Here is a 27,054-nt window from a genome sequence, read left to right as displayed (position 1 = left end):
AACGAAGAAGAATGGAACAGACTAACAAGTGTGCCACTCTCTCTAACGGTTTCAACATAAACTGTACCGAAAATAAATACCTCACAACGTCTATCTAATTATGAACTTGCTTTACTTTCACGGAACACATTTTTGGTGATAACAAACAAATGTAACAAAGTAACATATTTACCAACACATGTTCTACGCCACTACATACTTACATTTAAATGTGTGCTGCGTCTGTTCAGCAATTCTCCGCAAGGTTTTTTTAAATTGGTCCGTGCGCAAAGCATTGTGGGGATTTTAAGGACGCGAAGTCTACCCATGTGCAGCCTCGAAATTTCCCCCAAACCAAGGACGCGGCCTCGGTGGAATTCCAAGTATGCTGGAGATTGGAACAGCCCTTCGGCGGCACTCGATGACGTAGCATCCTTGAAATATTGGCTTGGAAGCCAGTATCCTCGAGATTGAGAAACGGCCTCTGACTCCCAAAATGGGTAGGTGTGTCAGGGCCTTTAGAGTTACAATGTGTACAATTTTAAAAAGCATTGTTATTTTTATTTTACCCAGCATTTATGAAAATTACTTTTTGATGTTGATTGAAGTTGTTCATGGTAGTGTTGTAATGTACGGTGGCCCTGAAGTGCATAAAACACCACAGCATTTTACAAAACACCACAGCATTTCACAAAACACTTCAACATTTCATAAAACACAATGAATTTCAAAAAACGCCACACCATTTCACATAACGCTTCAGCATTTCACAAAACTCTTCAGCATTTCACAAAACGCTTCAGCATTTTACAAAACACCACAGCATTTCACAAAACACTTCAACATTTCATAAAACACAATGAATTTCAAAAAACGCCACACCATTTCACATAACGCTTCAGCATTTCACAAAACTCTTCAGCATTTCACAAAACGCTTCAGCATTTCACAAAACACTTCAACATTTCATAAAACACAATGAAATTTCAAAAAACGCCACAGCATTTCACAAAACGCTTCAGCATTTCACAAAACACTACAGCATTTCACAAAACACTTCAGCATTTCACAAAACGCTTCAGCATTTCACAAAACACTACAGCATTTCACAAAACACTTCAGCATTTCACAAAACACTTCAGCATTTCACAAAACACTACAGCATTTCACAAAACACTTCAGCATTTCACAAAACGCTTCAGCATTTCACAAAACACTACAGCATTTCACAAAACACTTCCGCATTTCACAAAACGCTTCAGCATTTCACAAAACACTACAGCATTTCACAAAACACTTCAGCATTTCACAAAACGCTTCAGCATTTCACAAAACACTACAGCATTTCACAAAACACTTCAGCATTTCACAAAACGCTTCAGCATTTCACAAAACACTACAGCATTTCACAAAACACTTCAGCATTTCACAAAACGCTTCAGCATTTCACAAAACACTACAGCATTTCACAAAACACTTCAGCATTTCACAAAACACTTCAGCATTTCACAAAACACTTCAACATTTCATAAAACACAATGAAATTTCAAAAAACGCCACAGCATTTCACAAAACACTACAGCATTTCACAAAACACTTCAACATTTCATAAAACACAATGACATTTCAAAAAACGCCACAGCATTTCAGAAAACACTTCAACATTTCAACTTTTACGGAAAGGGTATTCCTTAACTCTCCTGTTATCCTTGGGGTCAATTTGACCCAAAACTGTTAAGCCCGAGAGACCCCGGTACCGGGGCCCTCCTGCAACATCTTGCAGAAAACAGTGTCTGAGGGCATGTTCATTTAATAAACTATGAATGTTTTATATCCATGTAACGGAAAGAAACTCATCTAATCATATAACACACGTGGCCTACGTGTGGGGCACAGTGCTGGTGATAAAGCGAGGCGGCTGGTTGTTGATAAACTGTTGGAGGAATGTGATATTCTGTGTTTACAAGAGACATGGTTACCTAAGCAAGATCTGGAAAGGCTGAATACACTACATGCTAATGTTCATGGAGTTGGAGAGTCAACTACTGATCTCTGTGATCAAATGGCGCATGGCAGGATACCTGCACCACCAGGTATCCTGCCATGGCGATTCTCTGAACAGTAAATATGATCCTTTGGTTACAGATTGGACGTCGACTGGGCCATTGGTATAGAGATCAAGTATGAAAATAGGTCATTTATTATCATAAATATTTACACACCTTATGAATCATATGAAAATGAAGATGAATATCGCAATAGAATGGCATTTGTTAACGCATTCATTAAGGATAATGCCACAACCTGTGTGTATGTAGTGGGGGACTTGAATGCTGACATTTCGGATGTTAAATCTCTGTTCGGCAAATGTTTACTGCATTTTTGTAATGATAATAATCTCATACTGTCAAGTAAATCTCTTTTACCTGAGAAAAGCTTTACATATATTAGTGAAGCATGGCATAGTGCAGCGTTTCTCAAAGTGTGGGGCGCGCCCCACTGGTGGGGCGCAGAGATGTGATAGGTGGGTCGCGAAAAAAAAAAAGTATTTAAAAAAAAAAAAAATTCAAATATTTGTTTTACATTTTTTTTTCAAATTTATTTATTATTTATACACTGGTGGAATATCAAAACAAATAATTATATTTGTTTTAATGTTTTTAAATATTATTTTGTAGAATATCTTAGGCCCTCAAAGACAGGCTCGCCACTGGTAAAAATCTCTCATACACACATGTGAAACGCTCTCACAGACACACACAACAGCGTTGCAGTCGGGAAGAAAAGCAATGTGGAGCGAGAGAGCACACCTTTATCTATTTAATAAAGTTGTACAAAATAAAGTAAGAAATCATTCCAATGTGTACTATAGGACAGTAAAAAGTTTAAAAGGGGAGTGATTAGTCAAATATGCATAAATAAAAAGAAATAATGCTAACTAGGTAACATAAGATAAGAATAAACAAGTTTAAATGATTTGTTGTGATCATATTCTAAAGATGTTTGGATTATTGAAAAGTATACAGCTCCCTTTCATCTGAGTGTTGAGAGCTGTATCCATAAATTCATGTTGGGCTCAAAGTAGGGCTGCTCGATTATGGCAAAAATCATAATCTCGATTATTTGGGTCAATAATTGATATCACGATTATTAAAAACGATTAACCATTTACTTTGAAAAGCATCAATTTATTGAAGAAAATAATTTGAATAGTATGTTTTTAACAGTTGATTACCCTGAACTTTAAGTATAATTCAAATGAAAAACCTATTTAAAAAATAAATAAATCGTTTTATTTCGATTATGTTGTTTTCATAATCGTTGCAAGCCAAAATCGTAATTGCGATTAAAATACGATTTAATTGAGCAGCCCTAGCTCAAAGTGCACCAGATTGATGCATTCAACTTCAACATTTAAAAAAAATCTTCCTGGGGGTGCATGCCCCCGGACCCCCCTAGAGGATGTGACATCCACCACCAAATAAAGCAGGTTAAAATAATTAAATTGCATACATTTTATTTTAGTAAACACTGAAAACGGGTCCCACAGACCCAAACAGCACTTAAAGGTAGCATATAATAATGTTAAAATGTGCTAAATATATACACTGCAAAAAAACAAAAAAGAGGAGTAAAAGTAGCTCACGACTTGTTTTATTTTTTGAAAGTAGCTCTCATCCTAAAAAAAGTTGGAGACCCCTGTTATCGAACGATACATTTGACAATTTTAAGCTTGGCCTACCATTTTATTGGAGCGATGAGGAACAGGTGGGGCTTGAAAAGGCCCACCTGTTCAAAGTGGGGAATGACAGAAAAAGTTTGAGAACCACTGGCATAGTGTGTCATGGCTAGATCACTGTATATGCACAGCTGATGCACACGCTTCTCTGGACAACATTGACGTTTGTTATGAGTTAGCCACTACAGATCACATTCCTTTTGTATTGACCCTAAATGTTGAAAATATTCCGGTGCTTTCTGTTGATGACAATAAAACATACACAGGGAGGCTGGATTGGTCAAAGTTAAGTGAGAAGGATATTAATCACTACACCTCACTCACTGACTAATCATTAGACTTGGTTGTAATTCCTAGAGAAGCAATGCTGTGCAGTGACACCAACTGTAACAATGCGCAGCATGGTAGAGATCTATGTTTTACATATGATCTTATTATTGATGTGTTAAATGCCTCAAGTAAGGGTTTTTCCAACAGTAAGAAAAAGGAGCATATAAAACCTGGATGGAATGAACATGTGTCTGAGCTACACACTGCTGCGAGAGATGCTTTTAAATTGTGGGCCGAATCAGGAAGGCCGAGGTAGGGGTCTTTGTTTGAACATAAACAGGCCACTAATGCCAAATATAAGTATGCTGTCCGCTTCATTAAAAAAAGTGAGGACACAATGAGGGCTGACTCACTTGCCAGAAAGCTGCGCAACAATAGTTGCTATGATTTCTGGAAAGAGGTGAAAGTCATAAACAGCTGTAAGACTCCCTCACCGTCTTCCATTGAAGGAGAGTGTGGGTCAGGCAGCATCGCAGAACTGTGGCGACAACACTATCATGAGTTGTTCAACTGTGTTAGAGTGATGCATCTGTGGTTGAAAAGGTTGACTCCACTGAAAACGTTACAGTTAGATCAGAGGAAGTCTACAACACTATAATGAAACTAGAAAAGAACAAAGCTTGTGGCCCGGATCTCATCTCAGCTGAACACTTAAAACATGCCAGTCTTAAGCTTGCTCCTCTTCTTGCTCTGTGTCTTACTGGTTTCCTTAATCATGGTGTCTTACCAGATTCCATGTTATCTGTGCTACTTGTGCCATCAAGGATACAGCTGGGAAGATTAATGGAATTGATAATTACACACCCATTGCTTTAGCTAGCATTCTCTCCAAAGTGCTGGAGAACATTCTGTTGGATCGGCTGGAAAGGTATATTACCACAGCTGACAACCAGTTCGGTTTTAAAAGAAAACACGGCACAGATATGTGTATTCTTGCTTTAAAAGACATTATAGCAAAATACAGAAGCCATAATTCCACCATGTTTCTGTGTTTTATTGATGCTTCCAAGGCATTTGATCGACTGAATCATTACAAATGATTTGACAAAATGTGCCAGAGAGGGAAACCCAAGTACATAATAAGGATCTTAGCCTTCTGGTATGCACATCAGACTATGAGGTGAAGTGGGGCAATACTGTGTCTGAACATGTTTATGTTGGTAATGGGGTCAAGCAAGGTGGGATTTGATCTCCTGTGTTGTTTAATCTGTACCTGGATGATCTGTCTGGAAACTGAATTTGTGTAAAACTGGCTGTGTCATCGGAGCTACTGTTGTCAACCACCTTATGTACGCAGATGATTTAATCATCTTCTCCCCATGCAGTGCTGGCTTACAACAGCTTCTGAGGACTTGTTCCCAGTATGGCATTGCTTTTAATATGAAGTATAACGCCAAGAAGAGTAGCATCATGATTGTGAGAAGTAAAGAGGATAAAAAGGCTGTATTTCCTAATTTTATTCTCAGTAGCAACATTCTTCTTGTGTGCAGTGAGATTAAGAACCTTGGTCATTATATTTCTGATGATCTCACAGATGACAAAGACATCCATAGACAACGCTGCAAACTGTATGCCCAGGCAAACATATTAATGCGGAAGTTTCACAAGTGTTCACAAGTTTCACAAATCACTTTTTAAAGCTTTCTGTACACCATTGTACACGGCTCACCTGTGGAGTAACTACAAGGCTAGAAGCATGCAAAAATTAAAAGTTGCATACAACGATGCTTTACGGTTGCTGCTGAGGGTACCGAGATGGCACAGTGCCAGCCAGCTGTTTGTTAGCTTGGGGGTATCTACTTGTCAAGCACTTTTAAGAAAGTTAATGTACAGATTCATGAGTCGCCTGGAAGACTCGGACAATAATGTTATCTCGATTTTAATGAACCCTCTGAAGAGTTCTACCCGGTTCTCTTCCATGATTTGGAGACATTGGCGCAACAGCCTCTACAGACAGTGAGCATGTGTTTGCTCGCTGTGATTGGACTGATTTTATGTTTTTATCTGTTTTTTTTTATCTGTTTTGTGTTTAGCTTTTTATCTTATTTATTGATGAGTGTTTTGTCTTTTTGTGATATGGACCTTGAGTCTGAAATAAAGATTGGATGGAGCTAGTTAGCCAAAAACGGCAAAATGGCTCACCTGTGTCGTTGTCTGGTCAAAAGTGGTCTTCAATGGCATTAAAACGATAACAACGATGCTGAAGTTAATCCATAGGTTAATCCAATGTGTCTGTGTCACTTTGAATGATTTCTGATAATCCATGAGCAATAAACCTGCTTTTCGGTTTTGAGATGTCAGACCTAGAGACAGCTTCACTCTGGAGCAAAACTGTGTGCGCGAAGACGCCATCTTTTTTTTAACATGAGTGTGTGCGGGACGATTTCCCTTCGATTCTATTGGCTCTGACGGTCAGAAAGAGATGTCACATGTCAAAATCGAACAAGGGGGGCCAGAGATATGGAAAATCCACCCAAATGGCCCCAGAAGAGGTTTTTTTTGCTAAATCTGTCTAAAAAGGTCAAATATCACTTGTTTTGCATCAATCTTGATACAGGGTACTTATTATATGTTGTACTTTGGATTCCTAAAGCTTTTAGTCTACTAACCCATCATCCAAGGTTAGTTTTCACTATAAGTACAAAATATCTTTTGGACAGACACTATAATTTACAGTTTTTTACCATGTTCAATCTTTAAAATAAAAAGCATCTATATTTATTCTGACTTTTCTACATCCAACTCACAGGTTTATCATTACTTTGAGAAAAAAGATTATTAATTTAACCCTTTTAGAAGGGAAGATATGGTTATTTGTTCTGGGAATGTCATTTTCGAGCCTGAGACCTGAAAAACAGGCTCAGGGCTAAACTGGTTAAATGTTTAACGTATAAAAAAAAATGGTTTACATTATTTTTTTTCTTAGTATTTCATGACTTTTCCTAATTTAGTGCGGACTAATGGGTAAACACAAAATGAACATGAAGATCTTTTTTAAATGTCCTGTACGCACTTTGTACGCATCGGTGTTCCTTGGGGTCAATTTGGTTTTTAGTAGTATAAAACATATACATATTTCAATATTTTACACATATTTGTCTTGATTGTGTAGGATGATATTGAGGTGACTATTACAATCAAATGTATCATTGTAAAAAAAAACGACCCTCCTTTTAGTTATTGGTCCTTCAACAACATCAAAAAGATCTTACTTTAACATTTTATTTCAATCAGTGAGATTTTATGATGATTTATATTTTTTTCTATCGTCACATAATAGAAATTCTGGATGTATAAAGGGGTCTGTGGGGGGGAAGGTTGGGGTAATGTTTTTATTTAAATGGTTATTTAGGTCGTCAACTAAGATACCTAAAGCACCAGAGACATACATTTTGGTTAAAATGTGGAATATGATCATTGTCTTCAGTTTTAAACTACTGTGGTCAAATTGATCCCAGAGGACGTGGGGCAGTAGGCGAGCGCGCAGCCTTTGCAGACGTATCTGCCGTAGCCGCAGCACACCGCGTGTGTTTTACGGTCCTTTTTCGGCGGGCAGATCCGACACCTCTTCCTCTTGCTCGCCTCGGCACGAGGCCGGGAGGCGGAGGAGGACGGGGAGTCCGGGCGCGCGGAGACAGCAGCGGCATCGCGGTCTGTGTCATCGTTACCATCGTTACCATCGTTACCATCGTTACCATCGCCACCGCGGGCCCTGGTTGCGCGCTCCTTCCGCACGGACAGCTTTCACGACCGCGGCTGAGGTGCTTCCTCCTCTCGATGAACGGAGCCACCAGCGCTTTCCCCAGCCGCTCCAGGAACACCCTCCTCTTGTTGCCTTTGCCGGGCATCCACCCGGGGTTGAGCTCTCGCCACACGACAAAGGCGTTGTAGCAGGACACGTCCAGGATGTTGTGGAAGACCACCAGGGGCCAGCGCGCGGTCATCCTCCTGCAGCTGTAGGCGCAGATCAGGTTGTCCACGCTTCCCTTGTTGCGGTTGTAGTCGAGGATCACGCACGGCTTCTCGTCTGCGCACTCGCTGATCTCCGGGGGCCCCGTGTGGGAAGCGGGGATGGGGAGAATGTAAATGTACACGTAGATGTAGACGGATAGATAGACGGATAGATAGATATACGGACGGATAGATGGATACATAGATGTATGGAGGGACGGAACCAGTTGCTCATCCTCCTCCTCGTCCTGGGACACCTCGTCGTCCTCGTCCTCGTGCGTCCTCCTCTCCCCGAACCCCCTGACTGCGGGGGTCGTCTTCATCTTCTTCTTCTTCTTCTTGTCCATCTTCTTCTTTTTCTTCTTCCTCCTCGTCCTCGGAAGAATTCGTAGAGTCCTGCGGCGCGTTCGCGTAAAGCTTTCCTAGGACCTCTCGAGCGGTTAGGAAACGTGCGGCCATTGCTCCCCGAGGCTTAAGCGATGCGGCAGAGGGATGCTGCGGTGCGCTAGGCTAGAAGGGACAGGGGGGAAGGATAAAGGAGGGTCGCTCAGACCCGAGGGGCAGCGGGAGGGCTAGACGGGACGATGTGGTAAAGGAGGGAGGAGGGTCGCTCGGAGCCTAAGGGCGGCGGAGGGGCGATGCGGAGAGCTAGACGGGACGGGGTGGTGAAGGATGGAGGACGGTCGCTCGGACCCGAGGGGCGGCGGAGGGCTAGAAGGGACGTGGGGGGTAAGGATGAAGGGGGGTCGCTCGGAGCCTAAGGGTGGCGGAGGGGCGATGCGGAGAGCTACGCTAGACGGGACGGGGTGGCGGAGGATGACGGAGGGTCACTCGGACCCGAGGGGCAACGGGAGGGTAGGACGTTTCGCTTGGCACACGGTGGGAATGTGTCGGCATCTGCTGGCCCTGCGATGGTAGCGCGTGCACGAAAATGCGCACATCTGCCACGGGAAGCACAGGGAGGTTGATTGCGACCGAATGGAGCCAATTCCGGCCTTTGGGGAGCTGTGGCCATCCAGGAAGCAATTTTAAAAAGACCCCCCCTACACACCGCTGCCCTGCCCGTCTGGTATGCGTGTCTGTTAAGCCATCGTATGACCGCCGGTGGAGTTTCTCAGGCTCCGGCAGCAACTTCGTGAGCGGCAACTTCGTAAGGCACTCGTGAGGGCATCTTGTCAAATCGTGTCACCTTCGTGTTATCATCGGTAATAACAAGATGCCCTCACGAGTGCCTTACGAAGGGCAAAATGGACACACGAATTCAACACGAAAATGAACCTTCGCAAGTTCCTTCGGGAACTTTTTGGCATGCCAAAGATTGTGCCACCGCTCACGAAGTTGCTGCCGGAGCCTGAGAAACTCCACCGGCGGTCATACGAAGGCTTAAGATGCCCTCACGAATGGCCCGATGTTGTTACGATCAGAGCCGATTTTGAACATTTCCTTTACCGATTTTGAACATTTCCTTTATCGGTGTCAATTTCGGGACAGTGTGACAGGGCCTTTAAGGAATACCCTTTCCGTAAAAGTTGAAATGTTGAAGTGTTTTCTGAAATGCTGTGGTGTTTTCTGAAATGCTGTGGTGTTTTCTGAAATGCTGTGGTGTCTTGCACTTCAGGGCTACCGTAGTAATGGATTGTACATATGTTGTTGCTCCCAATGTATGAAGTGGACCAAATATTAGCCAGCAATGTTAATACCAAGACAACACAGGCTCATAACAGATGGAGATCCGTCACATAAAAACCACTTTGTAAATGATCATGACTATAAGCATTTCTATGTAGGTACAGTCGTGTTTTTTCTGGAATCCTGTAGAACATCCAACAGGGATATTTTCTGATTTCTCAGTCTGTGTCCTAAATATCTTCGAAAAGCTCGTCCAGTGTTTCTTCTCTACTCCTCTTGTCATAGATAATTGCCATTTTCTGGAGTGACCACTCTGAATTAATGAGCTGTAAACTGACAAATCTGTTGCTGTCTTTGGCAATACAGCTCTGAATGGAGACATGGGGAGGGATAATAGGAAGTCTTGTTGGCGATGGCAAGGCTGTAATTCTGTCTGCATGTGTGATGCTGCTTTGCATTTCTGAATGAGTTATCATTTAAATGAATGCTATTATCATTTGCACGTCCTAATACATATGGCTGTGTGAGAGGTTTTCTCTCTCGGCCCATCCCACAGCTGTGGGTTGCTTTTATTGGACACAGGATGGAGGCTATGATTAGAGAAAAGGCTTTTATTTCAATATTTTATTATTAAGGTGTTTTTTGTTGTCATAGTTTAGTAAGATATTTATGTTTCCATTGATGGTGCTGCTCTTTGCCATAAACAGTGTATATGTTATATCCAAAGTGCAAATAATCAAGCACATTTCCTCTATGCTTATAGTCGTCACTTTTCCAATGGCGTCACACTATACTAAAGACCTCCTTACGATGATGAAGTCTGCAGAGGGAGATGGCCCTTAGGCTTTTGTTTTGAAACTTCTGCAGGAAGTGTGATGTTTGATGAAACAGTGCTGTGTTAAAGAGATCAGTCATGACTCGGCACATGTCTTATTGTGGAACTAATGAATAGAGTGCTGTAAATGGTATTGATGGAGTTAACCATGTGACCATGTACCACGGAAAGCCTTAGCTCAAATATAACCTAAATATCCCAAATCCTAACTAAACCCAGTAGGTTTGGCTGAAGAATGGATTTACGTGCATTGTATTGTTTACATATATTACTATATTTATTTATTGTTCTTTTCTTTTCACTATCTCTGTAAAGCGACTTTGAGCAGCTGTAAAAGCGCTTACAAAATAAATCTATTATTATTATTACATGTTTTAAACACTTATACACTTGAAACTCTTTATAGTTTTTTTTGATAAGACCATCTACCATTACATTCAAATTCTGATCTAATCTGGAAATGAGATGACTTGAAAAACAAGTGTATACAAGTTAGGACTGTAGTTGCTTTAACAGTGTGTTCTGGTTGAACTGCCACTAAACGTTTCCAAACTGTGAAAGAAACTATAATCTAAGATGATACTACTATCTATTGTGCATATGTATTTCTGTTACTCAGCAGAACGACATCCTGAAGTAGTCTTACTGTATCATCATGTCGTTTCCTGCTTCTGCTCAGAAAAAGTGTGAATATCTACAAATGGAGCTGCGTCCATAGCAACGGTTGAGGTGGGGGGGGGGTCCTTCCTTTCCTCGGACAGAGAGCACACAGAGGCTTTCAGAGGGAAGCATCCAGGACCCTCTCCAGCAGTGTGAGACCCTGCGGAGGGTCCCCACTAGCCGTCACATTCAGGGGGGTGGATGTTAGCAGACCTCCTGCTTAGAAGCCCCTTCTAAGTAGCAGTAACAACAACAGCACCCCCCCCCCCTGCCCCAACCCCAACACAACAGCATTTCTTCAGATATTGCAAATATGAAAAAAGTCAAATTAAATGTTTTAAAGTAACACCCAATCTTTTGTTGGATACTATAATTAGTTTTGACCATATGATTACACAAGTCAAATCAAATATTCAGATATTCGTTATTTTCTAAGATACAAATATTTCTTTCACTATAATAACAACTGGTTTGTAAACATCATCTATTTAACCTACAACGTCTTAACCTCCAGTATTCATGCATACAGTTGTTATGGATGAGGAGTACAGGGTGGTCACCTGATAGAAAAGAAGAATGAGGGAGGGGTAGATGACAGAACATAACCACGGAAACGAGGATATGTGGAAGGGAGAGTAACATGGAGAGAGAGTGAATCAGAGGTCGTGATTAGGAGGAGGCAGACAGGAAGGGAGGCCCGGACATTAGGACTGACCACAACATGTCCACCAGACGAGCCTCTCCTCTTATCAGTGCTCAGGGTAAATACTGGCTTCTCTGTGAGGAGCGGCACTCTGTGCTCAATAGCTGCTCATTACAGTCACACAGCACCAGGCCACATGTACATCTCTAATCTCACACGAGACGCATGGTTACTAGCGCAGCCCTCATTGGAAGCACACCCTCACACACTATGCAGCCTTCTCAGAGCACCCACAGATGGCTTGCTGAATTAAAAGATGATATGACACTAAGTACATGTTTGTAACCAACACATGCACATCATTTGAACAGGCTCAGATACCAAACCCAGCATGTACAGTAATCCTGTAATCCACACTGTGAGCTTGGAACCCCCCCCCCCTAATGAGGCGTCGTGCGCCCCACTAGCTTATGTCCTATCTGCATGTAACTGCAGCTGCCCAGCTGGAAGCAGCTCAGCACAGATGAGGGTCCTGCAGCTGGAGGGGATCTGCCCCCTGCTGTCCTCTCTGCTGACACCTGTGGCTCCGGACCCTCGCATGCTTTGGAGGGAGAGCCAGACCCTGTGTTGCTGCCCTCATTAGTGGAGCTGTCTGATCTCTGCACAATGAGCCAGATGCTGAACATCTCTATGCAGTGCTGCAGACATTACTTATGTTGTGAAACCGACAGGCAGAATCTTTAGTTTGTCTGTATGCATTCCGTACTGCATCTCTCAAGCAAAGGAGAAAAGCATGTATTCATCCTTTTAGTTTGTTCACACCAACACTTTAAATGTGTACAACTTTCAAGCACATCTCTGACATGTGTGCAAGTTAAAACGCGTTCATGTTGGTGTATTTGCTTCTCTGACTGCAGCCCCTGATAGAGAGAGAAGTGAGCTGTGGGTGATGCTGCAGAGCGGCTGCTCAGAGAAGGATCGACAGCTCAATACAGCACGTCACTTGTTAGACGCTTCCATCCAACGCGACTCACACACTCAACACTGTGGGCGATCCCCACGGGAGCACCTTGGGGTGAAGGGTCTCAGGGACACAACCACATGCTGACTGCAGTGGGGTTTGAACCTGTGCCCCCCCCGATCCCAACACCAACGCACAACCCACTGCACCACATGCCTCCCAATACCAGCAGAACTGAGGCGAGGCCACACACGTCCAAGTATACTCAATGTATGTTTACACTTTGAAAAGTGTGTCCCAAGTTGTTTCAGAAAGGAGCGACAGAGAGCCTCCTGACTGGAGGCCACAGGCTGACACGCTCAGTGGAGGGTCCGCAGCCGGGTGTTACCACCCCCCAATCTGCCAAGCAGTGATACTGGTGAGAAGAACCTGCAAAGAACTCAAAGCAGAATAATTGACCAATTAGTATGGGCCATGCAGAGGTGGAGAAGTGTGTGGGAACACTCTGTCACAGTCAAAGTCCTGCATTCAAAATGTTCCTCAAGTAAAAGTAGAAAAGTATTATCATCTAAATATAGTGAAAGACAGTAAAAGTAGTCGTTGTGCAGATTGGTCCGTTTCAGAATAATATATATGATATGTTTTATAATGATTGATCATGAAAGTGTTCTCAAAGCTGGTGAAGGTGCAGCTAGTCTGAAGTACTTTGTAGACTGCAGGGTAGCTGGTGGATTCACTCCAGGTGGAACTAAAGTCTGATTCAACACTTGATTAGATTTACCATCATTCATCTGTGAAGTAACTAAAGGTATTAATACATGTAGTGGAGTAGAAGTACACCATGTACCTCTGAACTGTAGAGGAGTAGAAGTACACCATGTACCTCTGAACTGTAGAGGAGTAGAAGTACACCATGTACCTCTGAACTGTAGAGGAGTAGAAGTACACCATGTACCTCTGAACTGTAGAGGAGTAGAAGTACACCATGTACCTCTGAACTGTAGAGGAGTAGAAGTACACCATGTACCTCTGAACTGTAGAGGAGTAGAAGTACGCAGTAGCAAAACAATGAAAACAATCTCAAAATGGTACTGAAGTACAGTACTTGAGTACATCTCCTTAGTTACTTTACACCACTGGACTTGATGTAAATACAGTTGATGAATCCAGCGTAGGAAACGGATTGATAGGAACAATAAGAGATGAAAAGGCTGTTGAACCGTAAATACACGTGTTGTTGTGTCAGTCGTTGAAACAGAGCACGTTCTGAGCAACAGATGAGACGATGGTTCTCTAACAAACTGCACTCATCATATAGAGAGCAGCGGGTCCGGAGCGGCCACGTCTCGTGTGATGAATGTGCCTCGGCAGTAATGATGGCTGGAGCTGGAAGACTAATTGAATTGCAGACCGCCGGAGCGGATATGTAGTGAGGGAAGGACAGAGTGGGGGTCCTCTCCTTTGATCAGAGGGGCTGCAGCCATCAGGGCTGGTGGAGTCAGAAGCCACTGGACGCCCCTCGCTCTGTCAGGAGACCCACTGAGCAGCAGGGGGGGGGGGGGCTGACACAGCCACGGATCCATGGGACATAATCAAGAGTCTGTTTGCTCAAACCCCTTCAGCAGCAACGTCCGCTTTGAGAAGCATGCTCTGCCAGAAGCTGGACTATTAGCACACATTGCTGTTGGGTTTTAGGACTGTGATTTGTCTCGGATGTTATCATCTCACTAGTTCATCTGCACCGTCAGATAACGACCTGCATCAGCAGAAGAGGGCCGTCTGGTGGCACATTTGGGAACATGTCCACTTTCCTCGTGTACCATTTCTAAAAAAGTAAAAGTATGCCACTTGCAGCTCCCTCAAGAGCTCAAACTCCAGAGATGCTGGCCGCCCGGCTCAGGGCTCAGTCCACCACTTTGGCCAACACCGATATATCTCAATAACTATTTCATGGATTGCCACAATATGTTATATCCACTTGGTAACTTTGATATCCTCTGGCTTTCTTTCTTGCACCACTAACAAGTCTTCACTTGATTTGTGGAAGACCTTAACATCTATGGAACAGGCGCGCCGGATTCATTTTAGAAGTGGGGGGGCCAACAAAAGTGCGTGTGTATGGCCCAATCCCAAACCACGCCCTACACCCTACCCCTACACACTCCCCCTCCGTGACGGAGTGAACTCCGTGGAGATGAGGCTCCTCCTGTCAGATGGAGGGAGTACACACAGCAGCAAGCTTTGGGACGGCCTCCCCTCTCCGGCAGAAACAGGAAGTGCCGTAACTGTATGTAACAACGGTTTCAAATCAGCTTCTCTTTGACAAAAAGTTTAAATGAATAACTCAAATAAAACTCCAAACATCTTTCATTGTGTTTCAAAGCTCTTTTAGTTTTAAACCTGATGTTTATAAGCCTCTTAGTTTTTGCAATAGTCTGTAAATATACACAACTTTATAATAAAATGCACACATTGACCTTTTTCTAGATTAAACACAGGTTTGATCCTAAGTTAAAACATATGAGGTCATCAAGAGGCTGTTAACATCGCAGTTTATCGTGTAGTGGTTTTGCAAAGAATGAACCACTCTCTGTTTTTGTACCATTCTGCGTTGAAGTACCTTCTCTTTGCTCAAATAATCTAGCGGTCTCCTTTTTTCCGACAGTTAGCTACAGCTTTACCCGCCTCAATGTCCCGACAACAAACCTCCATGCAGTCGGAACCAGCCTGTTTCGGTTCAGCGGCGGCGGCGGTTTTGACGGTTTCTGTGGCCGCAGAGCTGCTGCTTTTGGGTTCATCTGCTGCGCTGGTTCTATGACTGAAGAAGGTCCAGGCTCCGGAGGTGTGGATGTCAGCGATGTGACCTTCCAGTTGTTACATTTAAGTTTAGATTGACTGTATTTAGTTTTCTTCTGCGCTGGTTCTTCTGACATGTGTTCAAGTGTATATATTATTTCTAGGTTAACGGCTGACACACACAGAACAACGTAACAAATAAAGTAAACAACGTAACAAATAAACAAATCTAAGCTTTTTTATTGGTTGTAATTTACATGGATACATTTGAATGGTGTGACAATGTCCTATTTGATTGGGTTAAAATGTACATATTCTTCCTGTTATGTCTGCCTGCTTTATTTTACCTAATGCAAAGTGACCTGCTCCATCGAAATCAGTCGCATTGACCCGAAGACACATTTTCATTCCTAGCTTTCTGATGATATCAGGATTGTTGTTGTACTCCAAATATTAAGCAAAATATGTCACATTATATAATGACTGTTACAGAGTCATCATTTTGAGAAAAAGGCCTTTAAAGTTTTCTCTTCTCTGGAATCCATCATTTCTCATCATGATTGATTATTAGCTAATGATCAAAATACTACGGAGGGAAGATATTTTCGTTTGGATTACTGCACTCACGAGAAACACCGGCTGTTGTTATGCCTGCTGTGACGTTAAGTTACTCCGTTCTCCGCTTGTAATTATGCCGAAGCTTCAAAGTTGTATTTATCATCTGAATTTGCCGAAACAAGTTTAATATTCTGAAAGCCAAGACTTTGTTTATTTGAAATCACATAAAAACAAACTGTAACGGACCCTGCCGTGTTATCTATGATTATACACCTTACATTCATCATTTCAGCGGGAGGGAGGGGGGGGCGGCGCTGAGGAACAGCAGAGTGGCGAGAGCTGTCATCTTCCCTTTACAAGCTTCAAACATGCCTGTAGCTAGTGAGATTGAATATAACAATCAAAAATAACAAAATATACACAGCTAGATCAGATCACGTTTTAGATGCGACTTTGGAGTAGAGGGGAATTATTGAAACGGGATTTGTACAGTTTTCCGCGGCACAGTTTCATGGAAACACATCAGCTTTTGGACGACAGTCAATATGGATTCAGGAAAGACAGATCAACATCTATGGCACTAATGGAATTAAGTGAGGAAATAGCAAACTGCATGGACAATAAAAAAACAAGCAGTGGGAATATTTATAGATTTACAAAAAGCATTTGACATAGATCACAATATTTTACTGATAAAACTGGAACGGTGTGGCATCAGAGGGGTGGGATTAAACTGGGTGAGAGATTATTTAAGCAACAGACAACAATTTGTTGAAATTGGTGAACATAAATCAGAATACATGAACATAACTTGTGGAGTACCTCAGGGGTCCGTGTTGGGCCCAAAGCTGTTCATAATATACATCAACGACATTTGCAGAGTATCAAATATATTGAAATTTATTTTATTTGCAGATGACACTAATATTTGTTGTTCCGGTGACAATTTGAAAGAGCTAATGGAAGTGATAACAGCAGAAATGATTAAAGTAAAACATTGGTTTGACACAAACAAATTATCATTAAATATAAGCAAAACAAAGATTATGTTATTTGGAAAACATAAAACAAATCCACAGATACAATTAATACTAGATAACATACACATAGAAAGAGTATATGAAATTAAGTTCCTTGGTGTGGGTTTAGAGCACAACATCAGCTGGAAACCTCATATCAATCATGTAAAAGCAATATTGGGAAAAGCCAGATACATTCTGGACTCATTGTATACTCTATATAACACACTAATATTGCCATATCTGATTTACTGTGTGGAGATTTGGGGAAACACGTACAAAACCAACCTACAGCCGTTATGCACATTGCAAAAAAGGGCTATAAGAGTTATCAATAATGTTGGATATCTTGAACACACTAATGTATTATTTTTGAAGTCACACATATTGAAGTTCATTGATCTGGTTAAATTTAAAACGGCACAAATCATGTACAGAGCCAGACATAATCTACTTCCTAGGAAATTAAAAACATTGTTCGTAGACAGAGAGGGTGGGTATACTTTGAGAGGAAATCTATGAAACAACTCAAGGTCAGAACAACTCTGAGAAGTATGAGTGTAACAATCTGTGGTGTGATTTTATGGAATGCTTTGGAGCAGGAGTTAAAACGAAGCACAAGCATAATTCAGTTTAAAAGGATGTACAGAAACACTTTTTTGGAAAAATATGAGAATGAAGAAAGGTGATTGAAGATGAGAAATGATTGTATATGTATGTATAAATGTAAATCTAAGTAGGAATAACTTGCATTATGATTTAAAGGACAATCATTGATCAAGTAAGGGGTGGGAATTAATAAGCATTTGCTTCCTCCTGCTCCCTTTCGGACACATATGATTTATTATTATTATTATTAATATGAAGACTTTTTTTGTTTTTTTTGTTGAATATACAAATATTACCATGAATGTGGATAAATACTGTATTATAACAATACTGTATTCTGTTTTTCACATTTGTTATTTGTTATTTTTTAATCTGTTCGAAATAAAGACTGAAAAAAAAATAAATAATAATAATTCTGCTGCTGCGAAAATGTGGGGCAGGGCTGAAAAGTGGGGGGGGGCAATGGCCCCCCCGCTTTCGGCGCCCTTGCTATGGGGTGGATTGGCACAGGCTTCATGATGACTCTGATCTGGCACCACCAATAAGTCGTTCTGTGTTTTTTAAATACAATGTCTTGTACACATGTTGGATGGATTGTCATAGAAACAATCCATTTGTCCTCAGGATGAATTGTGCAAACCATCAGGCGATTGATCTCTTGCTTTTAAAGCCCAGACAAACAACACCTTGGCTTTCATGTCGACATGGTTTGAAAGTGCTGCAATATCACTCAAATCAATGAGGTGGATTTATCATTCAGGAAACACATTGTGTATCAACCGCTGCTTTCTGTCATCAAAGTCCACATTGGGATCTGTGACATCTGAATCTCATCTAAAGACGTAAAAGAAAATAGTTTTCCAGTTTTATTATGAATTAATCTTTGATGTCATTTTGTAGCACAAATGCCCAAATCCTCTGGTTCCAGCTTCTTAAAAGTGATCATAGCCCTTTCTGTTTCCTTTCATTATTAATGTATCTTTCCTACATTTGTCAGCCCAACGGAAGCACTTCCATATGACGGCAAATCATTTAGTTCTATTTAAAAATATAGAATAAATGGATTAACTAGCCTTCCTCCGGAGACAAATGTATCATGTGTCCAACAGCAGCACTGTGCTGCACCTCTGCCTGTGCAGCTCTTCTTATGCCTTTGCAGCAGGGCTGGGGAACCTTTCCTCTCAAGGGCCATTTCCATTCTCCAACATCCTCCGAGGGCCGTGCAAAGGATTGACCTCTGCTTAAAAATACTAAAATCACAGCCCATTCATTTGGCTCTCTCAACACCGAACTGTAAGCATTTTCTTTTTCTTTATGGATATTTTCCAAATCACTTCCCTTTCAAACTATATTCTTGTTTATTTAACAACTTTTTTTTACTGTCATATAGTATTTTATACCAGTTTTTTCTTTATTCTCTTGTTTTTTTATAACTATAATGATCATAAAGATGTGCCTTTACCTGATCACTGGTTGTAGAAAAAGCTTCTTATATTCGTTAGCATAGCTAGCTAACCAGATGCTAATAACAGTCAAGTTACTGACTGTATGACAGATGAACAGACCACTGGGCTTTCAACTAAAGACACAGCAACGCAACAACTGCGGCATGTGTACGGCTCCTTGTGGGTAGGCTACTGCAATGTGTGGAAGTGGCGGAGCGGCGTTCTGGTGCTCTCCGTCAGAACTGCACCGCTGTCAGACGAGACATATACCACGTGATGACACGTTAGGCTTGTGTTGTGTTCAAGGACCCTGACCTCGGGAAAACAGTTACTCTCTTGTTTAATTATTTTGCGGTCTAGATTTCTTTAATTTTTTGCGTGTGTTTATAAATGACCTCGAGGGCCGCATCAAATGGCCACGCGGCCCTTTTGTTGACCGTTTCCGAGATCATTTCTCCTTTTTCTGAATGACAGAAGGAGCAATCGCAAACATGTGAGCCTGCTGTGATCAGGAACTGTCCATAGCGTTTTTACCACTTAAATATCTCTGTTCGTGAAAGGTAAACCAGATGGAGTAAATAATCCAGCACGAGCACACAGTGCAGCTGGGAAAACCCTGAACAATCTGAGTGTGTTTGCTCTGATAACACAAGCCATGGAGGACTGACTGCAACCGTGCTGCTCTCAGGTCAGAGCACGGACACTCTGAAGTACATATCAATGGTTACGTGTGTGTGTGTGTGTGTGTGTGTGTGTGTGTGTGTGTGTGTGTGTGTGTGTGTGTGTGTGTGTGTGTGTGTGTGTGTGTGTGTGTGTGAGAGAGAGAGAGAGAGAGAGAGCAATAGTGTACGGATAACATATACTTCAAACTCATTTCTGAAACATTTGAATGTTTTACCCATGTGAGCCTTGCACAGACAAAGAGATAGCAAACACTCCCCAGTGCCCTTTATCCCCTTGTATGTTGGTCGCTATGGCAACTGTACACAGCAGCTCCTGCTCCCCCCCTCCCTTGCCATGCCAACTCTGGTGCCCTTATCTGAGTTAAGGGCGAGTGATTGCTTTTCTAGTAATCACCATCAGGGTGGGCTAATCCATCCAGAGCATGTCGTTGTTTAAATAGAGAGGTGAGGATTAGGGGGGGGGGGGGCGTGAGGTTATTAATCTATTGATGTTGTTTATAGTGAACCATCAGTAGTCTTGGTTACATCACTATTGTTGGGCTTAGGTGTGCTAGCTTTCACTAAAAGCTCTCAAAGTGCTCACAGATTCATGATAAAGACACGTTTGATAACACATATCAGACAATTGAATACCTATGTGGAGATAGTGGTTATTAACACGTGCACATTAATGAAGATACATAGACAGTAATTAGAGTGCAAGAGAGGAAGGAGTTTATTAAGGCTTGTTCTACACTGTTTAGACAAATAAGGCATAAATATAATAATATAGGCATTGAAGGTATTATTGAAGAACTTGCCCCAAACACACAAGCGAGCATAAACAGTAAGGAAATAAAAAAAAAGATAACAAAAATAAACTTGAAATAGGTAAATATATGTGCCATATAAATATGTATTGCATTCCATAACTGTGGAACTCTGAATTAGATTTAGAAATGTACAGTATGTGTTGATACGTAAATGCTCTCACAACTGCTGGGGGATCTATGTAACATGTTCCAGCACCTTCTATCCAGTATAACTCATCCACCAGTCCTCACGTGATGCACCTCCTCAGACAGTGAGCAGTGGATCAGTTGCAGTGACATTGTCCCAGTGCATCATAGGTGACAGGCTGTCATTAGGATGGGTATGTGTGTGAAGTTGTGCACCTAAGAAATCAAAAACAAATCTTTAACAGACGTAACACTCAGCAGAATGTAGTGTGGAGCAGAGGAGCAATGATGTTTGTGTTTACATGCTTGTGTTGCAGTTCTCGGGTCATAGCGATGAACCCACAGAGAATTAAGAGAAACAAATGCCCCCTCCCATACATGTTATAATCACAATAGACAGACTGAAGAGGTCAGAGCCTTTCAGTAACATGCTGCAGGGTCAGCTCACACAGGAGACTGGTGTGCCGGTTCAGATTCATCACCTGGTACACATCTTACCATTCAACGCTACATCTTCCAACAGCCAAGACACGTCAACATGGTGCTGTTGAACCTCAGACTGCAGGCGGGCAGAGAGATGTAGTAAAAGAACAGCGATGAAGGTAGCAGGTGGACAGGCAGCATTTGGGAATAGGAGAGGATGGGGGGGGGGGGGGGCTTGGAGGAGTTATTCATTGGCTGAAGAGGCCAGGTGCAGAGACTGAGGACTGAAGAGGCCAGGTGCAGAGACTGAGGACTGAAGAGGCCAGGTGCAGAGACTGAGGACTGAAGAGGCCAGGTGCAGAGACTGAGGACTGAAGAGGCCAAGTGCAGAGACTGAGGACTGAAGAGGCCAGGTGCAGAGACTGAGGACTGAAGAGGCCAGGTGCAGAGACTGAGGACTGAAGAGGCCAGGTGCAGAGACTGAGGACTGAAGAGGCCAGGTGCAGAGACTGAGGACAGAAGCCAGGTGCAGAGACTGAGGACTGAAGAGGCCAGGTGCAGAGACTGAGGACTGAAGAGGCCAGGTGCAGAGACTGAGGACAGAAGCCAGGTGCAGAGACTGAGGACTGAAGAGGCCAGGTGCAGAGACTGAGGACTGAAGAGGCCAGGTGCAGAGACTGAGGACTGAATATAACTAGCAGGACCAAAGGCTGCCTTAATGCAGGGGGAATGAAGCACGCAGTAAAGCATCCCTGTGTGTCCTAGTGACAGACTGTGCACTTTACTTCTAACCGTGCACTTAGCAGTGTTGGTTGGTGATAAGCAACTCTACGACACCATCAGAAAGCAATTGAAGCTTTCATGTATGCTCTTAACTGTATAACCTGAAGGCACGGGGTATACATGATTTGATAGAGAGGATGTGTACTGTGCATAATCATCAACAAATATATTCCTCATGTTCTATATTTAAGTACTTTCTAAGTTTTGCAGTTGTGTTTAAATAAAACATTTTGTTTCAGGTTTCCACACACACCTTTCCTTTCAGAGGATGTTATATCTGGTTTATGCTTTGGTAACACTGCAGCTCAGGTTCGGGTTGTGTAGCCCTAACGTGGCTACAGTGTCTACCTATCAGGGTGGTGTAAGGTGGCGTGTAGTGCTGTGGTTAATCAAACCAGCTGTGGGCCAGATGTGTTGGTGACCCCTCCCTCTGCAGCCTGTGTGGATATAACACAAGATGCATAATGCATATGGCTGCTCGGTGGCTTTGTCACTTAGATAACCTTCACTGAAACTGAAGAGCAACACGGTGGCCGAGAGGTGCTCGCCCAACGGCCCAACACTGACATTAGAGAAACACACTGCGACATGAGAAAATAAGAATAATACAAATGTGCCAAAACACATCTTGGCAACACATGCACTTGGAACACATTCACAAATAGGCGTTAGGAAAAACCACTGCAATAAGCTGAAGGCTCAACAGAAACCAGTGCTTGTTGGCGTTCAGGGATTATAAAGTTGGCCAACTGTCTCCGTCACTGGAAATGTAATTAAAATGTGGGTTTCACTATCTTATGTTCACAAAGTGATCACACGATTCCTTCCGATGTTATGGCAGATAAGCTAGCTAGCTAACGTAGCTAAACTAGTGCTTTCAAATATACTGACACACACTTACGGCCCGTCCACACTACGGCTTCGACAGCTTCAAAAACGGTTTCCAACGCGTCTGCCCGTTCACTTTGAATGGGCAGAATGGTGTCCCCTGGTCTCCAGCTGTGTGCGTCACTCTTTAGTGTCCCCTGGTCTCCAGCTGTGTGCGTCACTCTTTAGTGTCCCCTGGTCTCCAGCTGTGTGCGTCACTCTTTAGTGTCCCCTGGTCTCCCAGCTGTGTGCGTCACTCTTTAGTGTCCCCTGGTCTCCAGCTGTGTGCGTCACTCTTTAGTGTCCCCTGGTCTCCAGCTGTGTGCGTCACTCTTTAGTGTCCCCTGGTCTCCCAGCTGTGTGCGTCACTCTTTAGTGTCCCCTGGTCTCCCAGCTGTGTGCGTCACTCTTTAGTGTCCCCTGGTCTCCAGCTGTGTGCGTCACTCTTTAGTGTCCCCTGGTCTCCCAGCTGTGTGCGTCACTCTTTAGTGTCCCCTGGTCTCCCAGCTGTGTGCGTCACTCTTTAGTGTCCCCTGGTCTCCCAGCTGTGTGCGTCACTCTTTAGTGTCCCCTGGTCTCCAGCTGTGTGCGTCACTCTTTAGTGTCCCCTGGTCTCCAGCTGTGTGCGTCACTCTTTAGTGTCCCCTGGTCTCCCAGCTGTGTGCGTCACTCTTTAGTGTCCCCTGGTCTCCAGCTGTGTGCGTCACTCTTTAGTGTCCCCTGGTCTCCCAGCTGTGTGCGTCACTCTTTAGTGTCCCCTGGTCTCCCAGCTGTGTGCGTCACTCTTTAGTGTCCCCTGGTCTCCCAGCTGTGTGCGTCACTCTTTAGTGTCCCCTGGTCTCCAGCTGTGTGCGCCACTCTTTAGTGTCCCCTGGTCTCCCAGCTGTGTGCGTCACTCTTTAGTGTCCCCTGGTCTCCCAGCTGTGTGCGTCACTCTTTAGTGTCCCCTGGTCTCCCAGCTGTGTGCGTCACTCTTTAGTGTCCCCTGGTCTCCCAGCTGTGTGCGTCACTCTTTAGTGTCCCCTGGTCTCCCAGCTGTGTGCGTCACTCTTTAGTGTCCCCTGGTCTCCCAGCTGTGTGCGTCACTCTTCAGTGTCACCCGTCGAGGGACGGGTGGCGCAGTGGTCTGTGCATCCGATCATCAGATCAAGGGGGGTGCTGGGGAACTCCAGTTCGAAACCCGCTCCTGCCGCCACTGCGTCAGGCCGTTGTGTCCTTGGGCAAGACACTTCACCCGGAGTTGCTCCTGTGGGTATTGTCCACAGTACATGTATAATACTAATGTGTACTTGTAAAAGCGCCTCGATGACCTCGAGGCGTGAAGATGGACGGTGTGGCGCAGTGCGCTGTGCAATGATCATCAGATCAAGGGGTGAAACCCGCCGCTGCTGCGTCTGTAAAGCCGGTGTGTCCTTGGGCAAGACACTTCACCTGAACTTGCTCCTGTGGGTATTGTCCACAGTTTCTGACCATTGCATGTATGATGTGCAATGTGTGTATATGTAAAGCGCTTTGAGTCATTGATAATGCGCTATAATAAATTATTATTATTAGTGTCCCCTGGTCTCCCAGCTGTGTGCGTCACTCTTCAGTGTCCCCTGGTCTCCCAGCTGTGTGCGTCACTCTTCAGTGTCCCCTGGTCTCCAGCTGTGTGCGTCACTCTTCAGTGTCCCCTGGTCTCCAGCTGTGTGCGTCACTCTTCAGTGTCCCCTGGTCTCCAGCTGTGTGCGTCACTCTTCAGTGTCCCCTGGTCTCCGTTGTGTTTTGAGCTTCTTGCAGCGTTTTGTTTTTCTTTTATGAATCAGTTTAAGTAAACACTGCGCATGTTTTGTCAAGTTGGTAAAGATGTGTCTTCATTTGCATATATTGGCATATTTGTGATTTTACATTTGAATAGTTTCTGAATTCAAAAAGACCCGGCTGTCGGTTTGGAGTCTACACTGCGAATCCTTTTGCTCCCTGTGGGTCCAAGCGACAGAGACACAACGTGTCTGCATCAAACAGGTTCACGACAGGCTGAGGAAGCAGCACACGGTACACACTTCTTGATGTGTGGTGCATATCAAAGTGTGTGTGTGTGTGTGTGTGTGTGTGTGTGTGTGTGTGTGTGTATTCTGCATACCTAGACAGCAGTAAATGAAACGTGCTCCAAGTCAGTGGTTCGGGGGGGGGCTGTTCTGGCAAGATATTAATGTGGACAGTGGGAGACAATCAATGCAAGGTCTGAAATGAGTTTAATGCAAACAATCAATGCAGCAGCAGTCTCTCCTGGATGTCTAACAAATCACATTTCACTCAAACTACACACACGCACACGCGCACGCACACACGCGCGCGCACACGCGCGCGCACACACGCGTACACACGCGCACGCGCGCACACACACACACACACACACACACACACACACACACACACACACACACACACACACACACACACACACACACACACACTAGCACTAAGTCTAGCCGTCGTAGCTGCTCACAGTCGTGGTCGCTGCCCAGCAGCGTGTTGATGTGCATACTGCCAGCCTCGATGCAGCATGGCCTAAAGGAGGGCTCGTCACCCTGAGCTCACCGCGTCTTGAGGATCAGCCGTCTGAGGGTCTGAATGCGAACTCACCGACTTCTCTCTGGTGCTTGATGATGCTTTTGATTTGATCATTCTGGGATCCTGATAAAGCTGTAACACATACTTTGTTACAGTACTGAAGTGTCAGAACTTTACTCCACCATTCATTTTCATTTGTCTCTTGCACTACTTATAATTTTAACACAAATGTCCACTTCTTAGATTTTAAAAACAGGCTTATTACTTTAGTTTTAATCTGCATTTGGTGGCATTATAATGACTATTTAGAGTCATTGAGCTCATATTCCAACATAATATCATAGAGGAAACATGATCAGTGTATATAAGACAAGGACAGTCTCACCATTTGAAATATAACTTCTTTAATCTTCTTTTCCTATAAAGTGAGGTCCAGTACCAGCTTGAGTCTTTAAAACAGTTGGTAGTTATGGCTACTTTTTACTTAAGGACATTTTAAAGCCCATATTTCTTTACTTGTACTTGAATGAAGATGAAGGTTAGTCAGTACTTTTACAAGAGTATTTAAAAACATGAGTATCTGTATTTCTACTTGAGTGAAAGATGTGTGTACTTTGGCCATCTCTGAATTTGCATTAAAAGAAACATAAAACAACTATAACTTTACAAAATGATCATGCTGTTTTTCCAGACAGGTCATGGTATGTATGCCAGCTTGGCAACGTACAAAGATGTCTGTCATGCCAGCTAGTAGTTATTCCCAGAAGGCCTTCTTCCCCTAGCTGCTGACTCTGTTTACAGCTCTCTGAGGGCAGAAGCTTGTATAATCTTGTGGTTGGTCATGTAAAGCGTCCTGTGTCTGTCTGTGTTCCCCAGCTGGACAACCCTGACGAGCAGGCGGCCCAGATCAGAAGAGAGCTGGACGGACGCCTGCAGATGGCCGACCAGATAGCTCGAGTAAGGCTGAACAGAGAATACATGGAAAGATATGTACAGTAAAGCTCGGCTAGGTAACAACGAAAGCCACCAACAGTAAGCTTTTAAAAAGAGACCCAACTGAAAAACCCAGCCCAATGTTGACAACTCTTTCCCACTATCATCATTGAATTGAATTACATTGATTTATTTAAAACAAGGGACAGTGTTACTGTACATTAATCAACATATTAAAAACATGTAAAAGTACTCGAATGAGCCAAAAGGCTGGTTTCCACCGATAGTCTCTTTGCCAGATGCTGATAGGCACCTCTAGCCCTGGTGAGGTGGGCTTCAGGCTGATGCAGCCAGAGGAGGAGGAGGAGCCAACCCACGAGTGCTCTTATAAACTAAGCAGAGATTTTTGTAAACTATGAAATGTCCCCAGCTGAACAGATTATACATTTTAACAATCATGACACCGGAATGGCTTTTTGTCTAGTGTTTTGAGTTTGGCTCCAAAAGATCACTTGTTGTGAAAAAATCGCGTTTTAAAAAATCGCGTAGGAAACACTGACAGCCTGTCCCTCCTAAGCCCCTCCCCTCATTATGAACAAAAACATATCATAGTAAATGTAACCAGTGGCTATTGTTAGCACACAGCTGTCAAGCTAGCAGCTTGCAACAGGCAGAGAGCAGAGTGCATGCTGGTACACCAGCAGGGCTTGCATTCATTCA

The 27,054-nt window shown here is 43.3% G+C and overlaps 1 protein-coding gene across 1 annotated transcript in view; it reads left to right on the top strand.

The window, feature by feature from the left end:
• cadpsa (Ca2+-dependent activator protein for secretion a) overlaps positions 1 to 27,054 on the top strand; it is a 252,895-nt gene that overhangs the window by 73,987 nt on the left and 151,854 nt on the right. Inside the window, exon 4 of the mRNA XM_034084138.2 lies at positions 26,278 to 26,358. Coding sequence (XP_033940029.1) covers positions 26,278 to 26,358 — 81 coding nt within the window. The remainder of the gene's footprint in view (positions 1 to 26,277; positions 26,359 to 27,054) is intronic.

Source organism: Pseudochaenichthys georgianus, chromosome 5 (genome assembly GCF_902827115.2).
Source record: "Pseudochaenichthys georgianus chromosome 5, fPseGeo1.2, whole genome shotgun sequence".
NCBI classification, from domain to species: Eukaryota; Metazoa; Chordata; class Actinopteri; order Perciformes; family Channichthyidae; genus Pseudochaenichthys; species Pseudochaenichthys georgianus.
Note: the sequence above shows the minus strand (reverse complement) of the source record. Positions and strands in the feature narration are given on the sequence as shown.